The 23288-nt window shown below is 54.6% G+C and overlaps 1 protein-coding gene across 1 annotated transcript in view; it reads right to left on the bottom strand.

Annotated features, from left to right (window-relative positions):
• Positions 1-449: 449 nt before the first annotated feature.
• The window catches only part of TTLL1 (tubulin tyrosine ligase like 1), a 30984-nt gene continuing 8145 nt past the window's right edge, over positions 450-23288 (bottom strand). Inside the window, exons 4-12 of the mRNA XM_021687782.2 lie at positions 22228-22344; positions 16229-16437; positions 15361-15541; positions 14237-14371; positions 13329-13437; positions 9985-10128; positions 8097-8183; positions 5428-5591; positions 450-707 (exon numbers count right to left, since the gene is read on the bottom strand). Coding sequence (XP_021543457.1) covers positions 584-707; positions 5428-5591; positions 8097-8183; positions 9985-10128; positions 13329-13437; positions 14237-14371; positions 15361-15541; positions 16229-16437; positions 22228-22340 — 1266 coding nt within the window. The 5' untranslated portion in view covers positions 22341-22344 and the 3' untranslated portion in view covers positions 450-583. The remainder of the gene's footprint in view (positions 708-5427; positions 5592-8096; positions 8184-9984; positions 10129-13328; positions 13438-14236; positions 14372-15360; positions 15542-16228; positions 16438-22227; positions 22345-23288) is intronic.

The following is a 23288-nucleotide window of genomic DNA, read 5'->3' as shown; positions in this document are numbered from 1 at the left end:
CTTCTGCATCTCTTCCATCTGGCTCACCTGAGTTGCATCCTTTGTGAGAAATTGGTAATCGAGCAGGTAAATGGTTTTCCCGAGGTCCGTGAGCCGCTCTAGCAAAGGAATCAAGCCCTCGGAGGGCCTTGAGAAGGAGGTGCTGGGAACCTCCAACTTAGAGCAGGTAGGTCAGAAGTACAGGAGACAACCTGGATTGGCTTCTGAGGTTATGGGGGCGCAGAAGGGCCATCTTGGGGGGACTGGGTCCTTCACCTGTGGGATCGGACGCCAGCTCCAGGCAGATGGTATCGAAACAGCTAAATCGTAGGACACCCAGCACCAGCCAGAGGAGCGCAGAATGGCTCGGTGTGGGGAAAATCCCCACATGTCTGGTCTCAGAAGCATTGTGTGAGAGGAAAGGAGAAGCAGGGCATCTTTCCCTCTTAAGAGACTCCTTCACCTTCCAAAGAAATGCCTTTATTTATTTACACGGCTTAGGAAAGGGGAAAAAAGCTCTAAAAAAAAGGAAATTTCAAAATAGGCCCAGGTGCAGTGAGTATCTGGCAGGGTCCAGGTTGCAGTCTTTTGCGCCTACTGGTGCTCACTTCCAGGTTGTGAGGACAGTTCTCCCCGAGTCTCGCGATCGGCCCCCTTTGGGCCCCAGTGATTGGCCCTGTCGACTTCTCAGGTCAGCCCCATCACCCTGCGCCAGCTCTTCATCATAGCTAGAAACAGAGGAACATCTTCAGGATTTGGCCAAGCAGGGCCACAGAGCCGTAGTGTGGCAATCCCACGTCGCCCAGGGAAGCAGCCTGCCCCCCCGCCCCCTGCATGTGTCCAGCCTGCCAGTCCCCCAAACCCTGCCTGAGGCCACAGAGCATACAGGTACAGCCTTGTTAAATTACTTCTGTGAACTGTCCCCGGCTCCTGCAGTTGACATTTTATGGAAGCTTCCTACCAGATGGAAGTCGGCAGTGACCCCAAAGGAAACACGAATGGGACACCAGGGAGGTGAGGGAGAAGACTGACGTCTGGAAATACTTTTATACACAGCATCTGTGGGCAGGTATGACTGACCCCATTTCAGATGGGGAACGGGGTGTGAATGACCCCCCCCGGGGTGAGGGGACCAGGACAGGGCGGGCAGTTCACCCCACAAGAAAGGCCAGATCCAGCCTCCACCAGCTGAGTCCTACCCGGCCCCTCCCCCATAACATTTTCGCGCCAGGCCTGTGCGGTGTGAAAGCATGACCCTGTGTAGGAAAAAGAGCCTGGGCTTTTGCCTCAGAAAGGACAGAGCTGAAACCTCAGGCGCCCCTGCCCGGTTAGGACATCTGGGTAGTCCCTGGCCTCTCCCGCCACGGTGAGCCCCTCTTAGGGGGTCCATGAGGCTGGAGAAATGGCACTGCACCACCCGCAGGGCCTGGCAGGTACAGCCTCTGGCGATGGGGTCTCCTATCCCCAAGGTGACTTCCCATCACCCTCCTGACTGACCCCCTACTTCCTATCTGAGACTTGGGAGAGGTTTACTCAGTGTCCTAAGGGCTGTGGGATCAAGTAAAACCCAAGGCTTCAGATTCCTAATTGGGACCTTTTCACCCTGTGGATCAGGAGTGTGAAAAGCATTTCTGTTCCCTATTAAACCTCCTTCCTAGGTATCCTTTGGTGGCCACGCCCTGACTGGGGATCCTCTGTTGTAAGTGGATGTTCATGTCAAATGCAAAAGGTACGAAGATGCTCAGCTATGTTGCTTTAGCTGAGTTTTGCTGACTTCTGGAAAAGGGGTATTTCTGTTCTACGTTTATTCCCAGAATCAGAATCTGCAGGTTGAGAGTGGTGTGGGAGAGAAGCTTCTGAAGCTGAAGAACATATTTTCTGCGTTGTGCTTCTGCTGGGAAACAGGGGGCCGAAAGGGAAGGCAAGGAGGAAGAAGGCTGGTTTGTTGACTGTTATCCACACGACAGACACTACGGGGTTTCCCTCTGCTGGAATGGCGATCAGGGCAACAGGTAGGGCCCTCCTCTCCCCCATCTCCTTAGGGAGAGATGATGCTGGAGGGAGGACTCCCCAGGAACACTGGAGGTTCTGCCTGTGGGGGCCCCTCCTCATCCCAAGGACTGCTAGAGCCCCTGGACTCCCTGTTCACATGTTAGCACCACCCCCATTAGCACTCTGTTGCTGGTTCTGTGTCTACATCGCTGACCTAAGGACTGCAGTGACCCCATTTGTCTGGTTCACAGTTGCCCCCAGCACCTCATTCCTGGGTGGGTGTGCAGTAAGAATCTACTGAATGATGGGGGCCGGGGGGGGAAGGACCACACAGGGGTTACCAGTCTCACTGTGTATGTGGCAAGCAGCTGACATCTGGGACCCGCTATTCCCAGGGGTGGTGCTAATGTGGAGGAGAATCAGGCAGATGGTCTTCTAGGGCCCCTTCTCATTCTAGCAGGCTTCACTCCTGCTAGAATGACAAGCAGATTGCAGTAACCGGCAGGGTTCAGACAGTAGTGTTTTATTTATTTATTTATTTATTTTTAAAGATTTATTTATTGGGACGCCTAGGTGGCTCAGCTGGCGTCTGCCTTAGGCTCAGGTCATGACCCCAGGGTCCTGGGATCGAGCCCCGCATCGGGATCCTTGCTCAGCGGGGAGCCTGCTTCTCCCTCTCCCTCTGCCTCTCCCCCTGCTCATGCTCTCTCTCTCTCTCTCTCTGTATCTCGGCTTCTCCCTCTGCCTGCCGCTCCCCCTGCTTGTGCGCACTCTCTGACAACTAAATAAAATCTTAAAAAAAAATTGATTTATTTAGAGAGGGAGAGTGAGTGGGGGGAGGGGCAGAGGGAGAGAGAGAATCTCAAGCCGACTCTGTGCTAAGCATGGAGCCGGATGCGGGGCTCCATCTCACAACCCTGAAATATGACCTGAGCCGAAATCAGGAGTCGGATACTTAACTGACTGCCACCCAGGCGCCCCTGGACAGTAGGGTTTTAAAGGCTGGATGAGTATACCCAGCACCTTCAGACCTGAGCCCTGGAGGCTGCAGGCACAGAAGGCCAGGCCTCGTGGCTTGAAGGCCAGCACAGCGATCAGGGCAACAGGAGTGCCTACTTCTGGGGGCCAGCACCAGTGGTTGACCTTGGGCAGCGAACTGGCAGCCTGGCTTGCTGCTCTGGCTACTGGCACACTCTGGAGACCGCTGTGAGCACCCCACGGGAGGCAGAGCACCTGACGCGGTAGAAAGTCAGGGCCCTCCCTCCCCGCGCAGCCAGCTACTGCTGCAAGAGGCCGTGGCTGTCAGCCAACGGGATTCCTGACCGTGAGGTCATCCGAAGCACTAGGGAGGAGGCCTGCATGGAAGCGCCTGGAAGCTCTGCGCTGGAGCCTTCCTGACTCACAGGAGCGGGCAGAGGGCGGCTGAGTGGGGGCGGGGGGGCGGGTGTGTGTGTCACCTTTCTGTCTCGTCAACTAACAGCAGTGAGGCTCTGACCTCTGGGTCTTTAACCGGAAGTGGAGTGTCTGCCGCCCTCCCTCAAGGGCCCCAGGGGCTCCCGACTGCCCAGCCTGCCACCACCCTGGCTGGATGAAGACAGATCCACCAAGTCCCTCACGCTCCTGGCAGGAGGCAGGACTCCTCCACATACTCCGCCCCCCTCTGCCTCAGAGGCCGTCAGGGCTCAGCCCCTGTCTCCTGCACGTCACCCTGCCCCTCCCCCACTGCCACCCCCAGAGGCTCCGGACACGCCCCAGTCTGACCACCCCCAAGCTCTTCCTCTGCGCACTCAGAACTCGCCCCTCGCCAGCAAACCCCCGAGTCTCCACCTCATCCTGGAATGTCCCCTGCACCTTCCTGCGCTAAAACCCGGCTCTCCCTGAAGACACTGCTTCCCTGCAGCCCCTCCAGTGGGGGTGCTTTCTCTCCTACCCATCATGCCCCTGGGCCTGGAGGAAGCCCCCATCTCCAAAACCTCCTTCCCAGGTCAGCAGAATCCACCGCCCACTGTGGGCAGTTAGCTGTAACCTAATTCCTTACCATTCAGGCCCGCGGCTCACAAGTGTTAGCTGCTGCAGTGACCAAACAGGAGACCCCAATTCCCTGACCCTGTGCCCCCCCATGATCTCATCCTCCTCCCCAGCTCAGGCCCATTCCCACGGCCCCTGACCTTGTCACGTCCAGCAACCCTGCAAAGCCCGGACTGCAGACACTCCCTCTGACCTCTGCCTCTTCTTCCCCAGCTCGCTTTGCTGGTGCCCCAACCCCAACATCCCGCAACCACCAGGACCTCCAGTGCCCTCCCACCCCCTCGCACTGTCCTCCTCTCTCGCCCTCCTCCGTGCCTGAAAAGCCCCAGGGCTGGTCACTTCGCGCCCTCTGCTTACCCTGCACTTAGCCCACTTAACCACTGACCGTGGCTGGAGGAAACCACCCACCACGCTGAGTGGTCACGCCTGCAGCTCCCCACCACCGCCCCCGGAGGCCCCCACGCTTCCCTTCTGAGTTGACCCTCCACCCTCCCCAGTGCTGCACACACACCAAGGCCACGCCCGGCGTAGGCGGGGAGGTGGTCAGCCGTGGGCTCTGGAGCCCGGGGCCCCACGCCAGCAACGCCGACCAGCCGTGGGCCTGGGACCTGTGTGCAGCACGTGACCTTCACTACAAATGTCTTCCTTTGTTCTCTTGGGACGTTACACGCACATTTTTACTTTTACAAAAGGACTAACGTGACCCTTACACATGTCCCTCTTCCAGTTTGGGGCACTATTTTCCTCTTTCCTCCAGCTCCCCTTCCACACCTCACAGCCCACGGTAGCCGCATCCACGCGGACAAGCTAACGGGTGTCCCTCGCGTGCCCTTTTCTGCAACATGCTTTCCTCCCTCGGCCTCCCAGGCCCCACCAGAGCTCCTGGGCCACCCTCTATTCCACGGTTTGAACCAACAGTACGTCGCTCAACCACTGTCCCCAAGAGGCTCTCACGCTGCTCCCACTTCCTGCTGCCGCCAACAGGCCACTGTACCTCTCTAAACCTTGTTTCCGCTTGTGTGAGATGGGGCTAATGACAATACTGACCTCAGGGGGTCACTGGGGAAATGAGGCACTCAGCACAGTTCCGGGCATGTGGGCAGCCCTCAGCTGTCAGCGATCATCATGAGCATTCTCGTCTTGCATTAGCGATCTCCCACCTGCTCCCACCTGCCCCAGCGGCTCGCGTGGTGCCCAGCAGGTGGCAAACACATCATCAATATTGATCAAGTAAAAGACCCAGACAAAGGCCTAGTTTAAGACCCGTTTTTCCGCTACAACATGATCTATCCTATAACATCATTAATAAATGAAATGCTCAGCCCAAACAAGGCAAGTCCACACTCATGCAGACAATCCAAGTTGGGTCCCGGCTCCCCTCAATCTGAAACACACAAGGACGGCTGCCCAGTCTGCACACAAACTTACAGAATTTCGTAATTGCCGAGGACTTCCTTCGGGGGTGACTTGTTCCATTTACAGTCTGGAATCTCGCCATTAGGGACTGCAATATTGAGGGTGTCGTTGATCAGGTTATACTTAAGGATTCGGTCGTTGGCAGTGCTGGAAGTGAGAGACGGGGACGCATTCACCTACGAGACGAAAGGAACCGTGTTGTTCACTTGGATCACAGATTCCTGTGGTGTGAACACACGCACTGCTGAGGAAAACGCCCACTACCACACACTATAAGTCAAGCTGTCATTTCATACTGCTCATATCTAATATCGTCCGGTACTTTGTATAGGAAGCATTTTAGGATCTGCTTCCATTAGCTATTAGATGAAATATAAATAGTATTGAAAACAGGTTGGATTATGACCTGCAAATCACTTCTCACACAAATAAAAATGTTAAATGAAGGGGCGCCTGGGTGGCTCAGTTGCTTAAGCGTCTGCCTTCGGCTCAGATCGTGATCCTGGGGTCCTGGGATCGAGCCCCACGTTGGGCTCCCTGCTCAGCGGGAAGTCTGCCTCTCCCTGTGTCCCTCCATCTGCTCGTGTCTTCTCTCTCTCGCAAATAAATAAACTCTTTAGAAAAAAAAAGTTAAGTCAATGTAGATCATAAACATAACTTCAGTGTCTACCTATGTGATGAGCTCTGTCCAAAGTATTGAAAGCCCCCCCGCCCCAAGCTTTGCTAGAATCAGTGAACCAAATCACCCTGACCAAGCAGCATTGTGGGGTTGAAAAAGTAATGCCCCCCACCTTTAAGTAATCTCTATACCCAACATGGGGCTCAAACTCATGACCCCGAGATCAAGAGTCAGATGCTCTACCGACTGAGCCAGCCAGGCGTCCCCAGTGGGCCCCTTTTTGGCAAAGAGAGTAATACCTCACCAACAAAGCAATATTCTGCCAAATGAGAAACCCATCTGAAAGACAGAAAGTTAGTCCCATAAGGCCCTCGAGGAGCTAAGCAATGTCAAAAGTCCACAGGTTAAAATGCAGTCATCGGCTGTGTGGAGAGTCCCACAGGCCCCGAGTCACCACCTATTTACTCTTACTTTAGGCACAGTTGTAATGATCTTGGTTAGCTGTTTCCTCAGGCTGTGGGAGAGTGGAGGCAGCAAGTGTTCAAGTTGTTTAGGTTTCTCCCAAACAGCCAGACTGTCTCTATGCTGCTAGCAAGGTAGTTAATGTTCAGCAGTAAAAGGTACTGTATGAACCTCAGGCGCCCTTGGAATTACTACGCTAGCGGGGCGCCTGGGTGGCTCAGTCAGTTAAGCGGCTGCCTTTGGCTCAGGTCATGATCCCGGGGTCCTGGGATCGAGCCCTGCATCCGGCTCCCTGCTCAGTGGGGAGTCTGCTTCTCCCTCTCCATCTGCCTGCCACTCTGCCTACTTGTGTTCTCTCTCTCTCTCTGTCAAATAAATAAATATTTAAAAAAAAAAAAAGGAATTACTATGCTAGCATATTATAATGCCAGGATTATTATAAATATGCTAAGATTAAGATCTGTCATTATGTTAGAAGTATTATTCACAATTATGATCTAGCACATCAAGGAAAGTTTGACTTCCATTCAAGTTACTCTGTTTAAAATGGAAAAAAACACTCTGTAGCACAATGGATAGTGTACTGAACTTCTAAAATGGAAAAAGAGAATGCATAAATATTTTATATATGCACCTGCAGATTTCTCTAGATATCTACATATATCTCCATGCATGCACGCACACGTACACACACCCAAACACCCACACACACGCAGCTTTGGCAGTAAAAGAAGTAACCTGGAAAACACTGTTCTGGAACAGTTTGCTCTCTGATGACTTGGCTCTCCCAACAGCTTCCTGTAAGGGCTCCCAGTGAATTCCCTACAAGTTGTTGCCACTCACAACTTCCTGTTGAGACTCCGCTTTCCTGGCTCAAAATGGGACTGAGCTAAAAGGCTTGAGCCATCTACCTCCACCGGTGCTCAGAGGCACACGCAGGGAAATGAACCAACAGAACAGACGGCCCGCATTGTCATGGCGTGTCCAACCCTGTGTCCCCTGAGGCCCGAGCTCCTCCGTCTGGCCACAAAGCAAAGCGGGGCAACCCCAGCAAGGCAGGCTCTGGGCCTCGGGCGTGCATGCCAGCGCCACCGCGGCTGAGGCCAGCATCACCCGGGCCTGTCACCAGAGAAAGGGTGTGAGCACCTCGGCCAGCCACCGCTGCATCCCGTCCATGCCCAGAAACAGGCAGATGAATCCACTCCCAGACTACGCCTCGGTCGGAAAAAGATAACATCCCTTATCTCTGGACCGTATGCTACCACCTCCTACAGGCTTCCGGGTCTGGGAGATCCTTTCCTGAATGGGAACAATGTCCCCATGAGGACAGGGCAGGGCCTCCGGGGCACGATGCTTCTGGAAGCACCCGGGAGCACCAGGGCACCGAGCTCATCCGGACGAGGGAAGCCGGCTCCGTGGGCTGGATTCGCAGGTGAGAGATCGGGAGTGTGCTCACTGTTCAGCAGCAAGCTTGTCGCACCTGTCTATCTGTCCCTGTTACATCTCATCGGCCGAATCTGCCCCAGTCCTGCCGAGCCTGAGGCAGGGCAGGGGCAGCTGGGTGGGCGAGCAGCCCCACGGGCTGCAGCAGCGTGGTTACCTCAATCAGCCAGGGCTTCAGCTTGTCGTCGACGATGATGTCGTACCCATAGCACTCGAAGCAGTGTTTGTCATTGTTCATCACCGGCTGCAAGAGAGTAAGGGGTGGCTTGGACGGTGGCCTCAGCAGGGCCCGGCCGACACCACCACCTCGGAGGCGCGGGCGGCCGGGCGGCGGGACCTCCTGGCAGTGCTGGGTGCTGGCGTGTGGGGGTCTCACTGCCAAGACCAGCGCGCCCCACCTCCGCCCCTGGTGCTTCCCTCCATCCCTCCCGGTTCCTCCTCCTCCTCGGCTCAGACATGGAAACTTCCCTCAGCCTCCAAGGGGACATCACGAAGCGATCACTGGGGTCTCCGGGCCTCACTCATCTGAGGCCTGATCAGAGCAGCGGCATCTCTGTCCGCATGGGACTGTCCTCGGAGCAGACCGAAGTCCTGCTCCTCAGCCGGCACACAGAGTGAAGGCCTATGCAGCCTCTCATCACGAACAGACACTTTCCACCAGGCTGCTAGGCCCTTCTCGGGCCCTTAAGGATGCGGGATGCCAGGTCAACCTCCGTTCTCTGTGACAAGAGTCAATCCATTTACTGACAATTTGTGGATTTTCTTTTTAATGTTCAATTCCACTTCATAAACTGTTCTCCAGGTATGTAAAAAAAACCCTGCTAGCCACTCACAACGCACATTCCCAGGCCCTGCCCAGGCTACGTGGATCAAAACCTGTGGGAAGGCCCAGCAAGCAGCCACATCACACGCGCCCTGGGGCCCCTCGTGCACCCCACAGTGAGTGAAGTTCACAGACACGACAGACACGACAGTGAGGCCTTTTTACACATTAGTGGGTATGTGGACGCTCTTCAAACACTGGACTTAGACCTGAAACTCCTGAGGGGAGACAGGCCAGTCCAGGCTTACCCGCTGGAGGAAAACCAGGCTGGGGGGTAGGGAGGTGGGGGAGGCGGCCAAGAATTAGGGGCTGTTTTTCCAGGGGAGTCAGTGGAACTGCATCTCCCCGGAGAGCCTGGGGTCCTACCCCCAGCCCCTGCCCACACCATTGTCCCAGCAGCCTCTGCTGGACAGGAAGTTGCTAACTCTCCAACCCCCCCACCCCACCGTCTCCCGATTTCACGGAGAAGGCCTCCGAGGCTCCGAGAGGCTGGGCATACACTCTCCACGGGACTTGCTGCCTACGCCCAGGGCCAGGCCAAGTGCCCTCAGGTCCCATAGCCAGTGGGCCAGTCTGTTGGGAGCCCCCTCAGCAGGCCTGGGCCCCAGAGCCTGTCCCTGCACTTCCTCGCTCCAGGGCTGAGCCTCCATTTTGCTTATGAGTCACAGGGTGATGAGAATCTGGGAGCCCACATGTGAAGCTCTGAACACAGTGGCCCACATGCTGGTGGCCTGGTGTTTATTTCTTTCCTTTCCCTCAAAAAGAGATGCCCGCCTGCTTTGGAACAGTAAAACAAAACACAAGCAAAAACTGCAAACCACCCAACAAACAGCAGACTTGAGGCAACAAGCGGAGAGGTGGGTGTCTGGATGTCCATGATGTCACAGAGCAGGAGGCCTAAACCCGAGGAGGCCACTGCGAGACATCTCTGACCGTCCGCTCACGCCAAAGTGGGCCTTGTCCATCCCCTGGCACAGAAGAGCTGCTGGTGACCCCAGCAGGACTCGTGTGGCACCTGGCACGCCCTGGGCAGCACCCAGCTGGAAGCCGGCCCCACTACCTCCCCGAAACTGCCCCGGCCTCTGGCAGACACGTGGACATGAGGGAGGTGAGCCCGTAAAGACAAGTATTTGTGGCAAAAGAACAAGCATCCCCCGCCGCCCACACTCAGTGGCTCTGCTCACAGGCCCCAGCCCAGCTCCGCCCCCCGCCAGGCACTCACCGCCACGGCCTTCAGCGACTGCACGATGATCCAGTGGATCTCGTCGAACAGCTTGCCGGTCACCTCCTTGCCTCGGGTGCTCTCCAGGTAGAGCCGCAGGTTGCTCACGGTCCACTTGCCCCCGTGGATGTGGTTGTAGTCTTCCTGGTGTGGGAAAGGGCACAGGGCTCCAGGCAATGCACCCTGAGGAATCTAGCACCTGCTCTTTCCCGCTAGAATGTGTGCTGGGGCCCCCTATACGGGTATGTTTTAAAATACTCGCCTCTAGTAGTAACATTCACACTTAGTAATTCACCGCCCGCAATGCATGCTGTGGAGTGCCACCCAGACCCCAGCTTCCAGCCCAGACATCTCTGGGAGCTGCCCTTGGCTAATAGGAGCAGCCCAGTCCAAGGTCATGCCCACCCTGGCAGCCTGCAGCCTGTTACAGGCTGATGCCAGGGTCCCTCGGTCCCTGATCCATCCTGGGTGACTCTGCAGGACCACCCAGCTCCAGGCACCCTGTCGCTGTTGCGTCCCAGCTCAACCGTCCCTCTGCCCTGTCTGGACCCCTCCCCCGCCGTTGCCCCAGCAGACCCCCTGCACACTCATCTCTGCCTGTGAGTCTGCTCTCAGAGAAGCCACACGCGGTACTGGGCACCGTAGTCCAAGAGCAGCACACACGCAAGTCCTCACAATGTCCCATCCGTGGGTAAGAGACTTGCGCTCAGAGGGGTTATGTGACCTGCCCAAGCTTCTACCCGGGCCATGAGGGAGCTGGCACCCGAGCCCGGCTTTCTCACCCTCATCCACGGCTCTTTCTAGTCCTCTGACCCTAAACATTGACTCTCTACCCAGTGCTCTCTTTTGGAGGCAAAAGCTAGAAAATCCTGAAGTACATCAGGAGGTTATGAGACCAGGCTTCGTTTTCCTAAGTATAAAGATGAGAAGTGGGAACTAAGGGGCGCCTGGGTCACTGAGTCGGTTAAGCGTCTGCCTTTGGCTTGGGTCATGATCCCAGGGTCCTGGGATCGAGCCCCGCATCGGGCTCCCTCCTCCGCACGAAGCCTACTTCTCCCTCTCCCACTCCCCCTGCTTGTGTTCCCTCTCTCGCTGTGTATCTCTCTGTTAAATAAATGAATAAAATCTTTAAAAAAAAAGAAAGAAAGAAACAATACACATGTGTAGATATAAACAGCAGGAAACGTCTCCTGCTTTTTGGACTGTTGGAACATTATTTTATCAGATTTATTTCAGAATACCTTATCAATTTGCAAACACTGCGCACATCAGGATGCACCCCTGCTCTTTCCATCCCCTTCTCTGCCTGCTGGATCCATCTGCCTACTAGTGGGCCTCTCCCACACACCTGAGCCCCTACCGCAGCCCCAAGGCCTCCCTCATCATCCGTCCTTTGCCATCTGCCTCCCCTGCTGGTCCCTGAGTTTCCTGAGGGTGGGGATGCCCCTTCACAGTCTCTGACCCAGGCACCGGGCTGTGCCCTGCGCCCAGGGACACTGGGTAGATGTGCCCAACAGACGCTTTAACATTTCAGTGTCCAGTACAACATCTGTCCTTCACGCAAGCCTAATGAGAGCCATGCGAGGCTTCTACTCGGGACTGAAACTTAGGTTTCTCTGAGTAAGCACTTTCTCACGTTAACAAGCGAAGCATTCACAAATAGAACCCAAAGAAAGCACAGAGCCTTCTGGTGCATTGCAGAGATGCCAAGCTAAAAGGCCTGCCTTCTGCTCTCCCCTTCCACGGATTTTTTTTAAAAAAATGGTTTCTGTTTCTTATTGATGAAATAGTGACTCAGCTGACTGGTGTCCTGAGAAGGCCTATAGAATGGAGCCCTCCCAATTTCAGTGTGGCTCCCCAGCACCACCCTCCCCGCCCCCTGGCGGCTCGGCAGGCCAACATGCTCAGGGACACCAAGCGGACTCAGGTCGGCACTGTCATCTCCCAGCCCACACCCAGACCTCACTAACTGGGCTACTTGGCGACAAAGGGCCTGATGTCATTGCTCAGCTTTCTCCAAATGGCTGGTAAGTTTGGTGCTGCGTCCCATGACAGCTCATTTTCCCAATTCTTATGAACAAGCTTCTGGCCAAGCCATCCTTGCTCCTCCCACCTTGAACGTGTAACAGTGGTGCTCGCCACTCTGCTCTCAGGGGAACCTGCTGGGCAGTGAATCAGGGTCGGCCTCACACAGAAGACTGTCGAGGCCCTCAGTAAATGGTGACCAGCAAGGTAATTCCAGGGCTCCCGTTTGCAGACGAGGCGGTCCAGGGAGGCCGGGGTGACTTGCCCAAGTTACACGGAGGGTAAGGGATGGACAGGGGATGGAGCCCAGGCTGGCCTGACCAAACCCTTCAGTAGGTTGTTCAAAAAAAGCTTGTTTTCTATCAACACTTACCCTCTTTCCACTCAAATTACATTTAAAAAAGGACCAAGGTACTCAAGGCTTCCAATCAAGCAAGGTCCAAACAGAAGACCCTCTCATAAAGAAATGAGACCTTCCGAACATTTTTGTTAGGACCAGAGTAAAGCCCCAAAGCCCACACAGAACCTACGACGTCCTGCGTCTGGGCCCTCACTGGCCTCACCGGGTACCCGACTCCACCACCATCGCTCTGGGGGTTCCAGCCACCCTGGCCTGCTCACAGCCGCTGCAGTGCTCCTTCCTGCCATGGGGCCCCGGCACACGCTGTACCCTCCGCCCAAACACCCTTTTCTGGCCTGGGTAATCCCCGCTTACACCTCGGGTCTCTGCTCGAGCACCACTCCACTTCTGCACCGACGTCTTCTCCAGCCCCCGGGACGAGGGACCCCTTCATCCCACGCTCTTCTAGATGTGCACTCGCTAGCCTCAGAGCTCACACCTCGGTTCGTGATGACACATTCCCCGACACCTATCTTTCCCCGACAGGCCTAGGCTCCCCGAGGAGGGACCAAGCTAGTTTCTGGCCATCGGTGCAGCCCCGGCACTCAGCAGGGCACCAACCCAGGCAGGTGCTCAGCAAGTCATGCGTCCTCCTACCACTCCCACGAGGGAGTGACATTATCTCCTTTTACAAGCGAAAAACCCACGCTAGGCTCGGAGAGTCAAATTAACTTGCCCCAGGTCATGGAGCCAGAAAGCAGGGCTTGACCCCGGGGCTTTCCTTCTCCCCAAGCCACCCCCCGAGGCCGGCCTCACTGATGTGCTGGGGCAGCCGCGCCAGAGACTGAGGCCCCCGCTCCTGCTGAGTGCCAGGGCGCCTGGAATTCCACTCCTGTAGCCACCTGCCCTCTCACACAAATAGAACGAAACCCACCCAAAGGGTCCATTTCCTTCAGCTCGACGAAAGGGACGCACTTACCCCATGTTTCTGAATGGCCACGTTGGTAAGGTGAACGAACATGTTGTCCAGCTCACTGGTGCTCGGGGTGTACTTCACCGTGCAGAAGCGGCAAAACCCGAGCTTATACCTATGTGGGAAGTTAGATTACTTCAACGCTCGGAGGAGAAGCATAAAGAAAATACAACACTCAGGAGCCGCCTGGGTGGCTCAGTCGGTAAAGCGTCCGCCTTCGGCCCAAGTTGTGATCTCGGGGTCCTGGGATCGAGCCCCGCATCAGGCTCCCTGCTCAGCGGGGAGCCTGCTTCTCCCTCTGCCCCTGCTCGTGCTCTCGCTCTCAAATAAATAAAATAGAATATATATATATATAATACTTTGTTCTCTTAAAAGAGCCCCTTTTTTGGTTTTAAGCCTCTAAAAGAGCTGCTTTCTCATGGTTTTTTTTTTTGTAACAGTCGTACTAAGATATAACTCCTATGCCGGGGCGCCTGGGTGGCTCAGATGGTTAAGTGTCTGCCTTCGGCTCAGGTCCTGATCCCAGGGTCCTGGGATCAAGCCCCACATCGGGCTCCTGGCTCAGCGGGGAGCCTGCTTCTCCCTCTCCCTCTGCCTCTCTCCCTGCTCATGCTCTCTCTATCTCTGTGTCTCAAATGAATAAATAAAATCTTTAAAAAAAAAAAAAGATATAACTCCTATGCCACAGTGTCCCCCTGCAGCGCAGAGCTAACTGCTTCTTGGTACCCCCAGAGGTGCGCAGTGAGCACCACACTCGATTTCCCGTGTTCGTCGCCCCACAGAGAGAGAGCCTGTGACCATCAGCAGTCACTCCCCCCGCCAGGGCTGGGCCAACGCTCATCTACTTCCTGTCTCCAAAGAGCTGCCCACTCTGGGCGTGCCAAAGCGCGCGACAGAACCCCAGGGGCTCTCACATGTAACAGCGCAGCGGGCGGTACGTGGACACCAGAACGTACAGGCGCAGGTCAAACTTCCTCCCGCCGATGAGCAGCGGGTTGTTAATGTAGAGAGAGATCACGTAGGCTTCCTTAGTAGACTGTGTCACAAACCTAAACACGTCAGAGAAGGTCAAAGGTAGATGGCAAAGACCAAATGTTGGTAACAAGCCCTCTGCCTCTCATTAAGTGAGAGGCCGGTGTGTCGGGGAGAAAACGGGGGTCAGGTGGCTCCATGGAGGAGCCCCCGAGCTGTGCCCCTACCCCGGAGGACAGTGCCAGCAGTCTCTGGGAACCCATCAGGGACGTGCTCCCTGGGCCTGACCCACGTGGGGGTCAGCAGTGTGCACTCAGATTTAAGTGCTCTGCACGAGGAGAAGGTGACCCTGTCGCTCCTAGGAACCCTGACAGTGAGCCACCAGCCCTCCAGGAGAGACTCACAATCCAGCATCTCCGAGCGGTTCAGGACCCTCCGAGGCAGGGTAAGCCCCAGACAAAACAAACCCCCCTGGCCTGGTATCCTCAGTTCCAAGGAGCCCTCAAACCCCGGGCAGAGAGCTGACCTGACACCGCACAGCGCCACCCCCTGCCACTGACCGCACACACTCCCATGTGCCTCGCACGGATTCACCTGTTCTATCCCCATCTTGCCCCCGTGAGGGTGGTGCTGTTGGCATCCCCCATTTACCCGGAGGAAGCATGTTAAAAGTCTACCCAAACAAAAGGTACTCAGGCAGTAAGTGTAGACAGGGATTCAAACCTACATACCCTGGGCCCAGATCTTAAGCAGATGCTTCACTGCCTCAGAAATACCAGGACTGAGCGGGTCTCACAGAAACTTCCAGAACAAAGAGCAGCCCACAAGGGTCCCCGCTCCTGGGACCGTATGCTGGTTCACACACCATTTTTCTTTGCAACTTGCCTCAGGTGGGATCCTACAGTCAATCACACGACTGCAGCCACAGAACCCTGCCACAGCGCCACGTGGCAAATGCCACACACCTACAAAAGCAAGCGAGGGTCCCCAAGCCCCGGCCAAGACTGACAGGTGGCCTGGAACTCCTAACTTGGAAGCCCCTGGGATGGGCGGGCCCTGCACTCACGAAGAAGTCTTGCTGTCCCGGGACCACTTTTTGATCTGTGAGAGCTTGTTGATCAGGAAGATGCCCTTCCCCTGGGCTTTGCCACAAGGTTTCATGATCCAGGTGCTGGAGGGGCTCTTCCTGAACTCCTCCACGAACAGGTTGTAGTCAGCGGGCAGCATGTAGGTGACCGGAACAAAGTCTGAAAGGGGAAACAGAGGGCACAGCAGTGGGTGAGCCAGGCCAACATGGTCACGGGCAGGAAAACATGGCCACTGCTTTTTCTGAGGCTGCTTCACGCCACCCCCCTCCCCAAGCCAGTATCGAAAGGACTAGCCCCTCTGCCATTCAATTCGTGTACGATAACCTTATCACCTGTGTGCTAAGCACTTCACAAACCTTTAATCCCCACAGCACCCTGTGGGCTAGGTCCTGTTATTATCCCCATGTATCAGATGAGGAAACTGAGGCCCCGAGAGATTGGTTATCTAATTTTCCCGGGTATGTAGAGGGATTCTGAAACTATCCGACAGTCCAACTTCTACCACCAGACCGGATCAGGGACACACTTCTCCCTGGGAACCGCCAGATGCAGTGATGCATTACAAAATGCATTACAAAATGCATTACAAAATGCAGCTTGCAGTTCGGGACGAGCACTGAGCTCTGAGTACTGAGGACGCGCTCTTCCTCACGTGCACCATGTTCCCAAGGCGCTCCTAGAAACTCAGATCCAAACGTGAGCCCCCGCCCTGCCATTCTGGAGACACATGGAATGGAAGAGGCGCCCAGCCCAGCCACCACAAGCATGTCACCATCTCGGTACCTGGTGTCACTAGTGAACTCAGGGCTGTGTTTGAAACATGGGGCCCGTGAGAAAGACACAAACCCAGATAGAGGTATTTCCCATTTTCGTCTTTCTCTGCTAGAGGACTCCCTTCCTTCTCCAGCTCCTTCCTGTATCTTTTAATATTCTTCACCATCAGGTCCTTCCGGGTCAGTTCGTAGTGGTTCGGAAAATGGTTGACTATTTGATCGTCTGAGAGCCGATAGCCAGTCTCGACACTAAAAACGTTTCGGATGGTTTGCACACTCATCCTAAAAGGGAAGCACAGAAGGGGCATGCAGAACAAAAGCTCAGAGCAGGTCCACGTGGTGGCAGTTCTCTCAAAAGCTGGTGACCAGAGGGGCTTACCCGTTTCCCCCAACCCCTGGAACTGGGCCAGGAGATGCCTGGCCCAGGGCAGCACAGGGCGGTGTCCAGTGACCAGCTGGGTTCTGGTCTCTGGACAGTTCTGAGTCTCTACAGTGGATGGTTTCACTCCCCAACACAGAATATATGCTCCATAAATGCTTATCGATTAAGGGTACCATTGATTGTGGATAACAAGCCAATGAAAGAGCCTCCTCCAGACTCTGAAATCAGGAAAATCATTTACACAACATCTTCACCCAAAGTCAAGGACAGGGACCGCTTTAAGTCAAAATCACAGAGTGATTTGAGGGCCCTGGGTCAGTATTTCATATTCTTGCAGATGGGCCAGCACTCAAGTGAAATGAGGAGGGGTGAAAGGGTAAGGGATTCCTTCTAATCCTCTAAGAAAGCCAGTCTCCCTGCCACCCCCAGGCCCCGCCCTCCTAGCCCCACAGAGAAGCAGGGAGGGAGCAGGAAGGACAGGACTGGCCCTCACTAGGGAGCCACGGCCACAGGAGAGGCGGGCTGTCTATGGCTTCTCGCTCCTGGCCCCGATCCACCCCATCCACCCCGGAGGGCCTCCAGCGCCCAAAGGGTTTCTTTTGATTCTACGGTCATTAGAATAATGGGAGTTTTAAAATGTTTACGAAAGAGCTCGACCACCCACAAAAGCAGAGAGAAAAGCGCACCAGCACCAGCTTATTTGGGAGCGATTTCCAGATACAACGTCCAACCCAAAACATTCCTATCAGAATCTCTAATCGCTAAGGACTCTTTTTTATATTATATGATATCCTACTTTATACTGTTATCACCACTAAAAAAAAACTAGTCATTTCTGAGTATCATCAAATATTAATCCATGCTACATTTCCCAAGTTGTCTGACAAATTTCTTTTTTTTTTAAGATTTTATTTATTTGACAAAGAAAGACACAGAGAGAGAGGGAACACAAGCAGGGGGAGTGGGAGAGGGAGAAGCAGGCTCTCTACTGAGCAGAGAGACCGACGCGGGGCTCGATCCCAGGACCCCGAGATCATGACCTGAGCCAAAGGCAGATGCTTAACGCCTGAGCCACCCAGGCGCCCCTGATAAATATTTTTTACAGCTTGTGCAAATAAAGGCCAGACCTTCTGATGCGCTGTTCTCTCTCCCATGGCTCTTTCAATCTGTATTTTCCCTCCTTTTTTTTTCTATGTTATTTATTTGTTGAAGACCCTGGGTCACCCATCCTCCAGGTCCTCCAGGGGTCCTCACATGTTCCTTACTTAGCACGGCTACGCTGGCGCCCCCTCCCTACCCACCCCCCCACATGCTGCCAGTAAATCAGGAGTCAGACCTCAAGGCCTAAGAGCTGCAGGTCGATTTGGGGGCACATCTACATTTGGACCAGCCACATTTAAGTGCTCATCAGCCCTGTGGTCAGTGGCTCTCATACTGGGCAAGCCTAGACTCCTATGTCATTAATGGAGGCAAAATGGGTATATTTCTACGTTTTCATTTCTCCTTCGTGTATTAGCAGGAATATGTCTACAAGGAGAAGTTTCCCTTCATCAACAATTTGGATACCCAAAACAGTTCATACAGGAAAGACTAATGAAATGCTTGATTCTTTCCATTTATCGGTTTTTAAAATAATGAGCTGGTTTCCTGCCATCCTCAGGTCATGTGATGAGACATATTCTGGGTATCTAGTACTGCAAAGCAAATTGCCCCGTGTTAGCAACTTCAGACAACAACCACTGAATCACATCTCATGGTTTTGTGGATCAAGACTGGGACCAGGGCTCAGGGGAGCATGCTTCTGCTCCATGTGACACTGACTGAGGCCACTTGGGAGTATTCAGTGTATGATCCAATCTGGAGGGTCCAAGAAGGCTTCGTTCGTATGTCTGGCACCTTGGTGGGCATGGCTGGAAGGCCAGGCCTAGCTGCAGCTGCCACACACAACCCCTATACACGGCTCCTCCAGCAAGACAGTCCCAGCAGTCAGGCTTCTCACATGGCGGCTTGGGGCTCCCAGAGGGTTCCCATAAAAGAAGGGGAAGCTGGTAGTTTCTTAAGGTCTGGGCCCAGACACGTCTCACTTTGGCTTCGCTTTGGCCAAAAATGTGGCAGAAGCGATGGTGTGCCGCTTGGAGACTAACCCTGAAAGGCCTGCAGAGCTTCTGCCCTCCCTCCTGGACCCTCGCCACTGCAGGAGGGCGAGCCCAAGCTCTCTGGCTAGAGGGATGGGAAAGCTTTGTGGAGAGAAGCCGCTATGGTCCTAGCCAAGGGCACCCAGGAGCAGACGAGCCCCCGCTGACCCCCCTAGGTGACAGCAGATGCACGAGTGAGCCCAGGCAGGATCAGCTAAGTCCTGCTGATCTAAAAGTACCACCGAGCCAAACCTAAAAACGCATGTGCTATAAAAATGGTTGTTTCGAGGGGCGCCTGGGTGGCTCAGTTGGTTAAGTGTCCGCCGTTGGTTCGGGTCATGATCCCAAGGTCCTGGGATCAAGCCCCACATCGGGGAGCCTGCTTCTCCATCTCCCTCTGCCCCTCCCCTGGCTCATGCTCTCTCTCTCTCAAATAAATAAATCTTAAAAAAAAAAAAAAAAAGAGGGGCGCCTGGGTGGCTCAGTCGTTAAGCGTCTGCCTTCGGCTCAGGTCATGATCCCAGGGTCCTGGGATCGAGCCCGGCATCGGGCTCCCTGCTCCGCGGGAGGCCTGCTTCTCCCTCTCCCACTCCCCCTGCTTGTGTTCCCTCTCTCGCTGTGTCTCTCTCTGTCAAATAAATAAATAAAATCTTAAAAAAAAAAAAGAAAGAAAGAAAAGAAAAAGAAAATGGTTGCTTCGAGCCCAGGGTTTTGTGGTGTCTATTACATGCCAGCAGTTTGGCCATCAGATAGCTAATACACCCACACTAGGATAGCCATGGCTTTCGTGTTTCACGTTGCTCCTACGTCGTGCCCGTACGCAAGCTGAGAGCAGAACACAAATACAGTTTCATAATATGTTTTTCTTTATATTTATTCTTTTTTTTTAAAGATTTTATTTATTTATTTGAGAGAGAGAATGAGAGAGAGCACATGAGAAGGGGGAGGGTCAGAGGGAGAAGCAGACTCCCTGCTGAGCAGGGAGCCCGATGCGAGACTCGATCCCGGGACTCCAGGATCATGACCTGAGCCGAAGGCAGTCGCTTAACCAACTGAGCCACCCAGGTGCCCCTCTTTATATTTATTCTTATACAATTTTCCAGATTGCTTTAAAACTGTCACAGTTGTTTTAATGGCTATACCATAATCCACCCGGTTCACATGGGTACCTTTCCCTATAACCATTTAATATTTAGTTGTTGCCAGTAGGGCCTGTCTCGTAATATTTAGTTGTTGCCAGTATTTTTACCCTAACCAATTGTTAAGACTTGATGGGACGCTTACTGCTTAAAACAGGAGCTCTGAAGAGATCAAATATCCAAAGTTATACATTTCCACTCTTTTCTCTCTCTCTCTCTCATTAAGACTAGCTCCAAAATGCTTCTTACGTGGCATGAAGAGGGAGGAGCTCTGCACCCTCCCAAGCATTGATTAATCAGAGAAGCCAAAAGGACTGAGGGCTGGCTAAGTCCATGGCACAGAGCCGTGGGACACAAAGCAGTAAGTACCAAACACTTTTTTTTTTAAATGACATTTCAAGATTTTATTTATTTGAGAGAGAGAGAGCACACCCGAGCGAGCACAAGACGGGGGTAAGGGCAGAGGGACAAGCAGACTCCCCACTGAGCAGGGAGCCCAACCCCGAGCTCGATCCCAGAACCCCGGGATCATGACCTGAGCCGAAGGCAGACGCTTCACCGACTGAGCCACCCAGGCGCCCTGACAAAACACTTATTCAGCCTTTCTTTCGGAGCTCCCATGGAAGCAGAACTCTGGCTGTGTTATTTCATTCTACTGTAGAGAAGAATATAAATGTGATGCCAAACCACACACGGATGCTGCGTTTCTCCATAAATGCTTTCTGCTGCCATTCCATGCTCCTCAAGGGAAATGAGGTTTTGGTTTAAAGCATGGGTACCTTAAACTGCTACAGGAGTAAAGAAGGGGTCATCCCTCCAATCACTACTGGAGATGGAAGCTGGATGCCAGTCTGCTCTGCACCCGGGCCAGCACCAGGCTCTGGGATGCTGGGGTAAGCCAGACAAGGTCCCCACTGTCATGAGGCTCGCAGTCACACGTAATGAGGGCACAGGCGGAGAAATCACAAATCATGGCACGCAGCATTCGCTGCGTGACAGCTGAGAAAGCAGGCTGGGTGTCTGGAGAGACACAGGCGGCTTCCGGGCGGGGCAGGCAGCTCGTGCGCTGGGGCCTGAAGGACAGCGCCAGCACATGCTTACGGAGCACCCATCACATGCCACGCTCTGTGCTTTACTGACTCATTCAAACTTCAAACAACTGTATTTGCAGAGAAAGGTCAAGTCCTTTGCTAATGGCCACACAGATAGCAGTGGGAGAGCCAGGCTGGGAAGCCAGGCATGACCTGGCTCCGGGGTCTGCACATTCAACCGCCAGATGCATTGCACCTCTCAAGCCTGGGCTGAGGGGGCAGAAAGCACAGCCTTCACAAAGCTGCAGATCAAGAATGTCTTAGAAGGTCAACAGGGGAAAAAGTGCCAACCGCCGCACGGGCGTGAGAGAGAAGGAAGTGGCTGGAAAGAGGCCCAGTAACATCTCTCAGAGCAGCAGCGGGGAGCGGGTCTCAGGGAGCACGGATGCATAGGGTAAAAAAGCCTCCAGGGGCGGCTGGGTGGCTCAGTCAGTTAAGCATCTGCCTTCAGCTCAGGTCATGATCTCAGGGTCCTGGGATTGAGTTCCACACTGGGCTCCTTGCTCAGCGGGGAGCCTGCTTCTCCCTCTGCCTGCCGCTCCCCCTGCTTGTGCTCTCTCTCTGACAAATAAATAAAATCTTAAAAGAAAAAAAAAAAGCCTCCAGAGACCCACCAGCTCCCCCTCCCTCAAAGATTCACCCAGTGCTCCGGGCACAGGAACTGAAGAGGGCTGGGCATGGCAGAGGCAACCATGGGGGCTGTGTTTTGGCGTATAACACTGCCAGAGGGTGGAGGCTGCCCCGAGGCAGGGCACAGCCCAGGCCTGGACAAGGGAGGACACAGGACCTCACTCCATGAAGAGGGGGGAGGCAGGGCGGGGGCAGGAGTCTAGGACAAGCCCCCGTGTTTCCAACTGGGTGGAGCACCACCAGGGACTCAGTGCCGAGCCCTGCCTCCCTGTTCCTCGTGTCACTCGCTTTTCAGCTGTTGTTAACCAGTCCCACCGGCACCCGAGGAAGCGAAGGGAGGCACAGATCCCACTCCATAGCCCCCTTCCCCGGCGCTGGGCAAAGGCACTGACTGAGAACGCCAACCGGAGGGGGCTCTGGCTTCTCACCCAAACCCTGGCTGTCTTAGCCAGGCCGGCTTGTGCGGAAACGTCCCGGGACTTCTGATGCCAGGCGGATAAACGGGAGTGTGGGAACACTCCACAACGTGGACAAGCAAAGGGCTTTCTCGTCGTGTGCTCCTGAGGAGGCTTGGGGTGGAAGATGTGCAATGGGAGGCACCCCTCTCGAACACAGCCTGCACCTGGCTGCCAGCATTCACAAGACTGACAAGCAGGCTTCGGGAAAAACAAGCAAATGCTGCTTTCTCTACTTACCAGTAAAAGTTCCAATCTTCATTTTCCGTCACTTGGATCCATCCTCTCTTTTCAAAGTTATTTATCAGCACTGACTTCTCGATATCAGTGACCCATTTCACCTTTCCTGCCATAATCCTGGAACAGGTCAACTTGTTAGAGCTTGGAAATGTCAACAGCAAAACACTTCCCCTCGCATATCCCAAGCTCCACCTGCTCGGGCCGTGGTTCTCAGCCATCTGGTGAGACATCTGGCCATGTCATCTGTTGTCACAGCTGGGATGCCTCCAGCATCTAGTGAGTAGAGGCCACGATGCTGCCCAGCACCCTACAGCGTACGGGACGCCCCCCCCCCCACACACACACAGCAAGTCACCCAGGCCAAAATGTCAACCGTGCCAAGACTAAGAAATCCTGGCCTACTGGGGGGAAGGCAGCAATCAGACAGTGACCACTGATGTGCATCAACATTGTGACAGGAGCCACGAGGCAAAGGCGCAGCACCTGGGCTGTGAGAGCCGAGGGCGGGGATGGCCCACGCAGGGTAGCTGCGGAAGACCGCCCTCAGCAGGGGGCCCTGGAGCTGGCTCCTGAAGGGTGGGTGGGAGCCTATCCCAACGTGAGCACCCCCATTCCCGCCCAGTGCCGCTACCTCCCTGCTTCCTCCCCTGCCCTGCTCCAAGTCACTCTCTGTAAGTGCAGGTGACCTTTAAGTGTTTATCTGACCACATCACTCCCATTTACTAGCCTCCGTGGCTCCCCAGTGCACTTAAGACACACAGACCTCTGGCCCTCATCTGCTTCTCCTTCACCTGCTGTGTTCTCGCCACACTGGACTCGTCTGCCCACACTCCGCCTCAGGGCCTTGGCACATGCTGGGTGGGTGTCTGTGCCCATGGCACTCCCCCTCCCTCAAGGCCTGGCAAAGCTGCTGCCTACTCATCTGCCAGCATAAGGGACTGTTACTTCCTGCACAAAGCCTCCCTGACTCCAGACCCAGTACACAGCCGTTCGGTACTCCTGCACCCCTGCCCCTGCCAGAGGCAGGGAGCTGGCTTTTTCTTCGCTGCTCTGGGCCCAGG

This window comes from Neomonachus schauinslandi, chromosome 5, assembly GCF_002201575.2.
Source record: "Neomonachus schauinslandi chromosome 5, ASM220157v2, whole genome shotgun sequence".
Classification (NCBI taxonomy): Eukaryota; Metazoa; Chordata; class Mammalia; order Carnivora; family Phocidae; genus Neomonachus; species Neomonachus schauinslandi.
The sequence above is the reverse complement of the archived record's forward strand: the minus strand, read 5'-3'. Positions and strand labels throughout refer to the sequence as shown.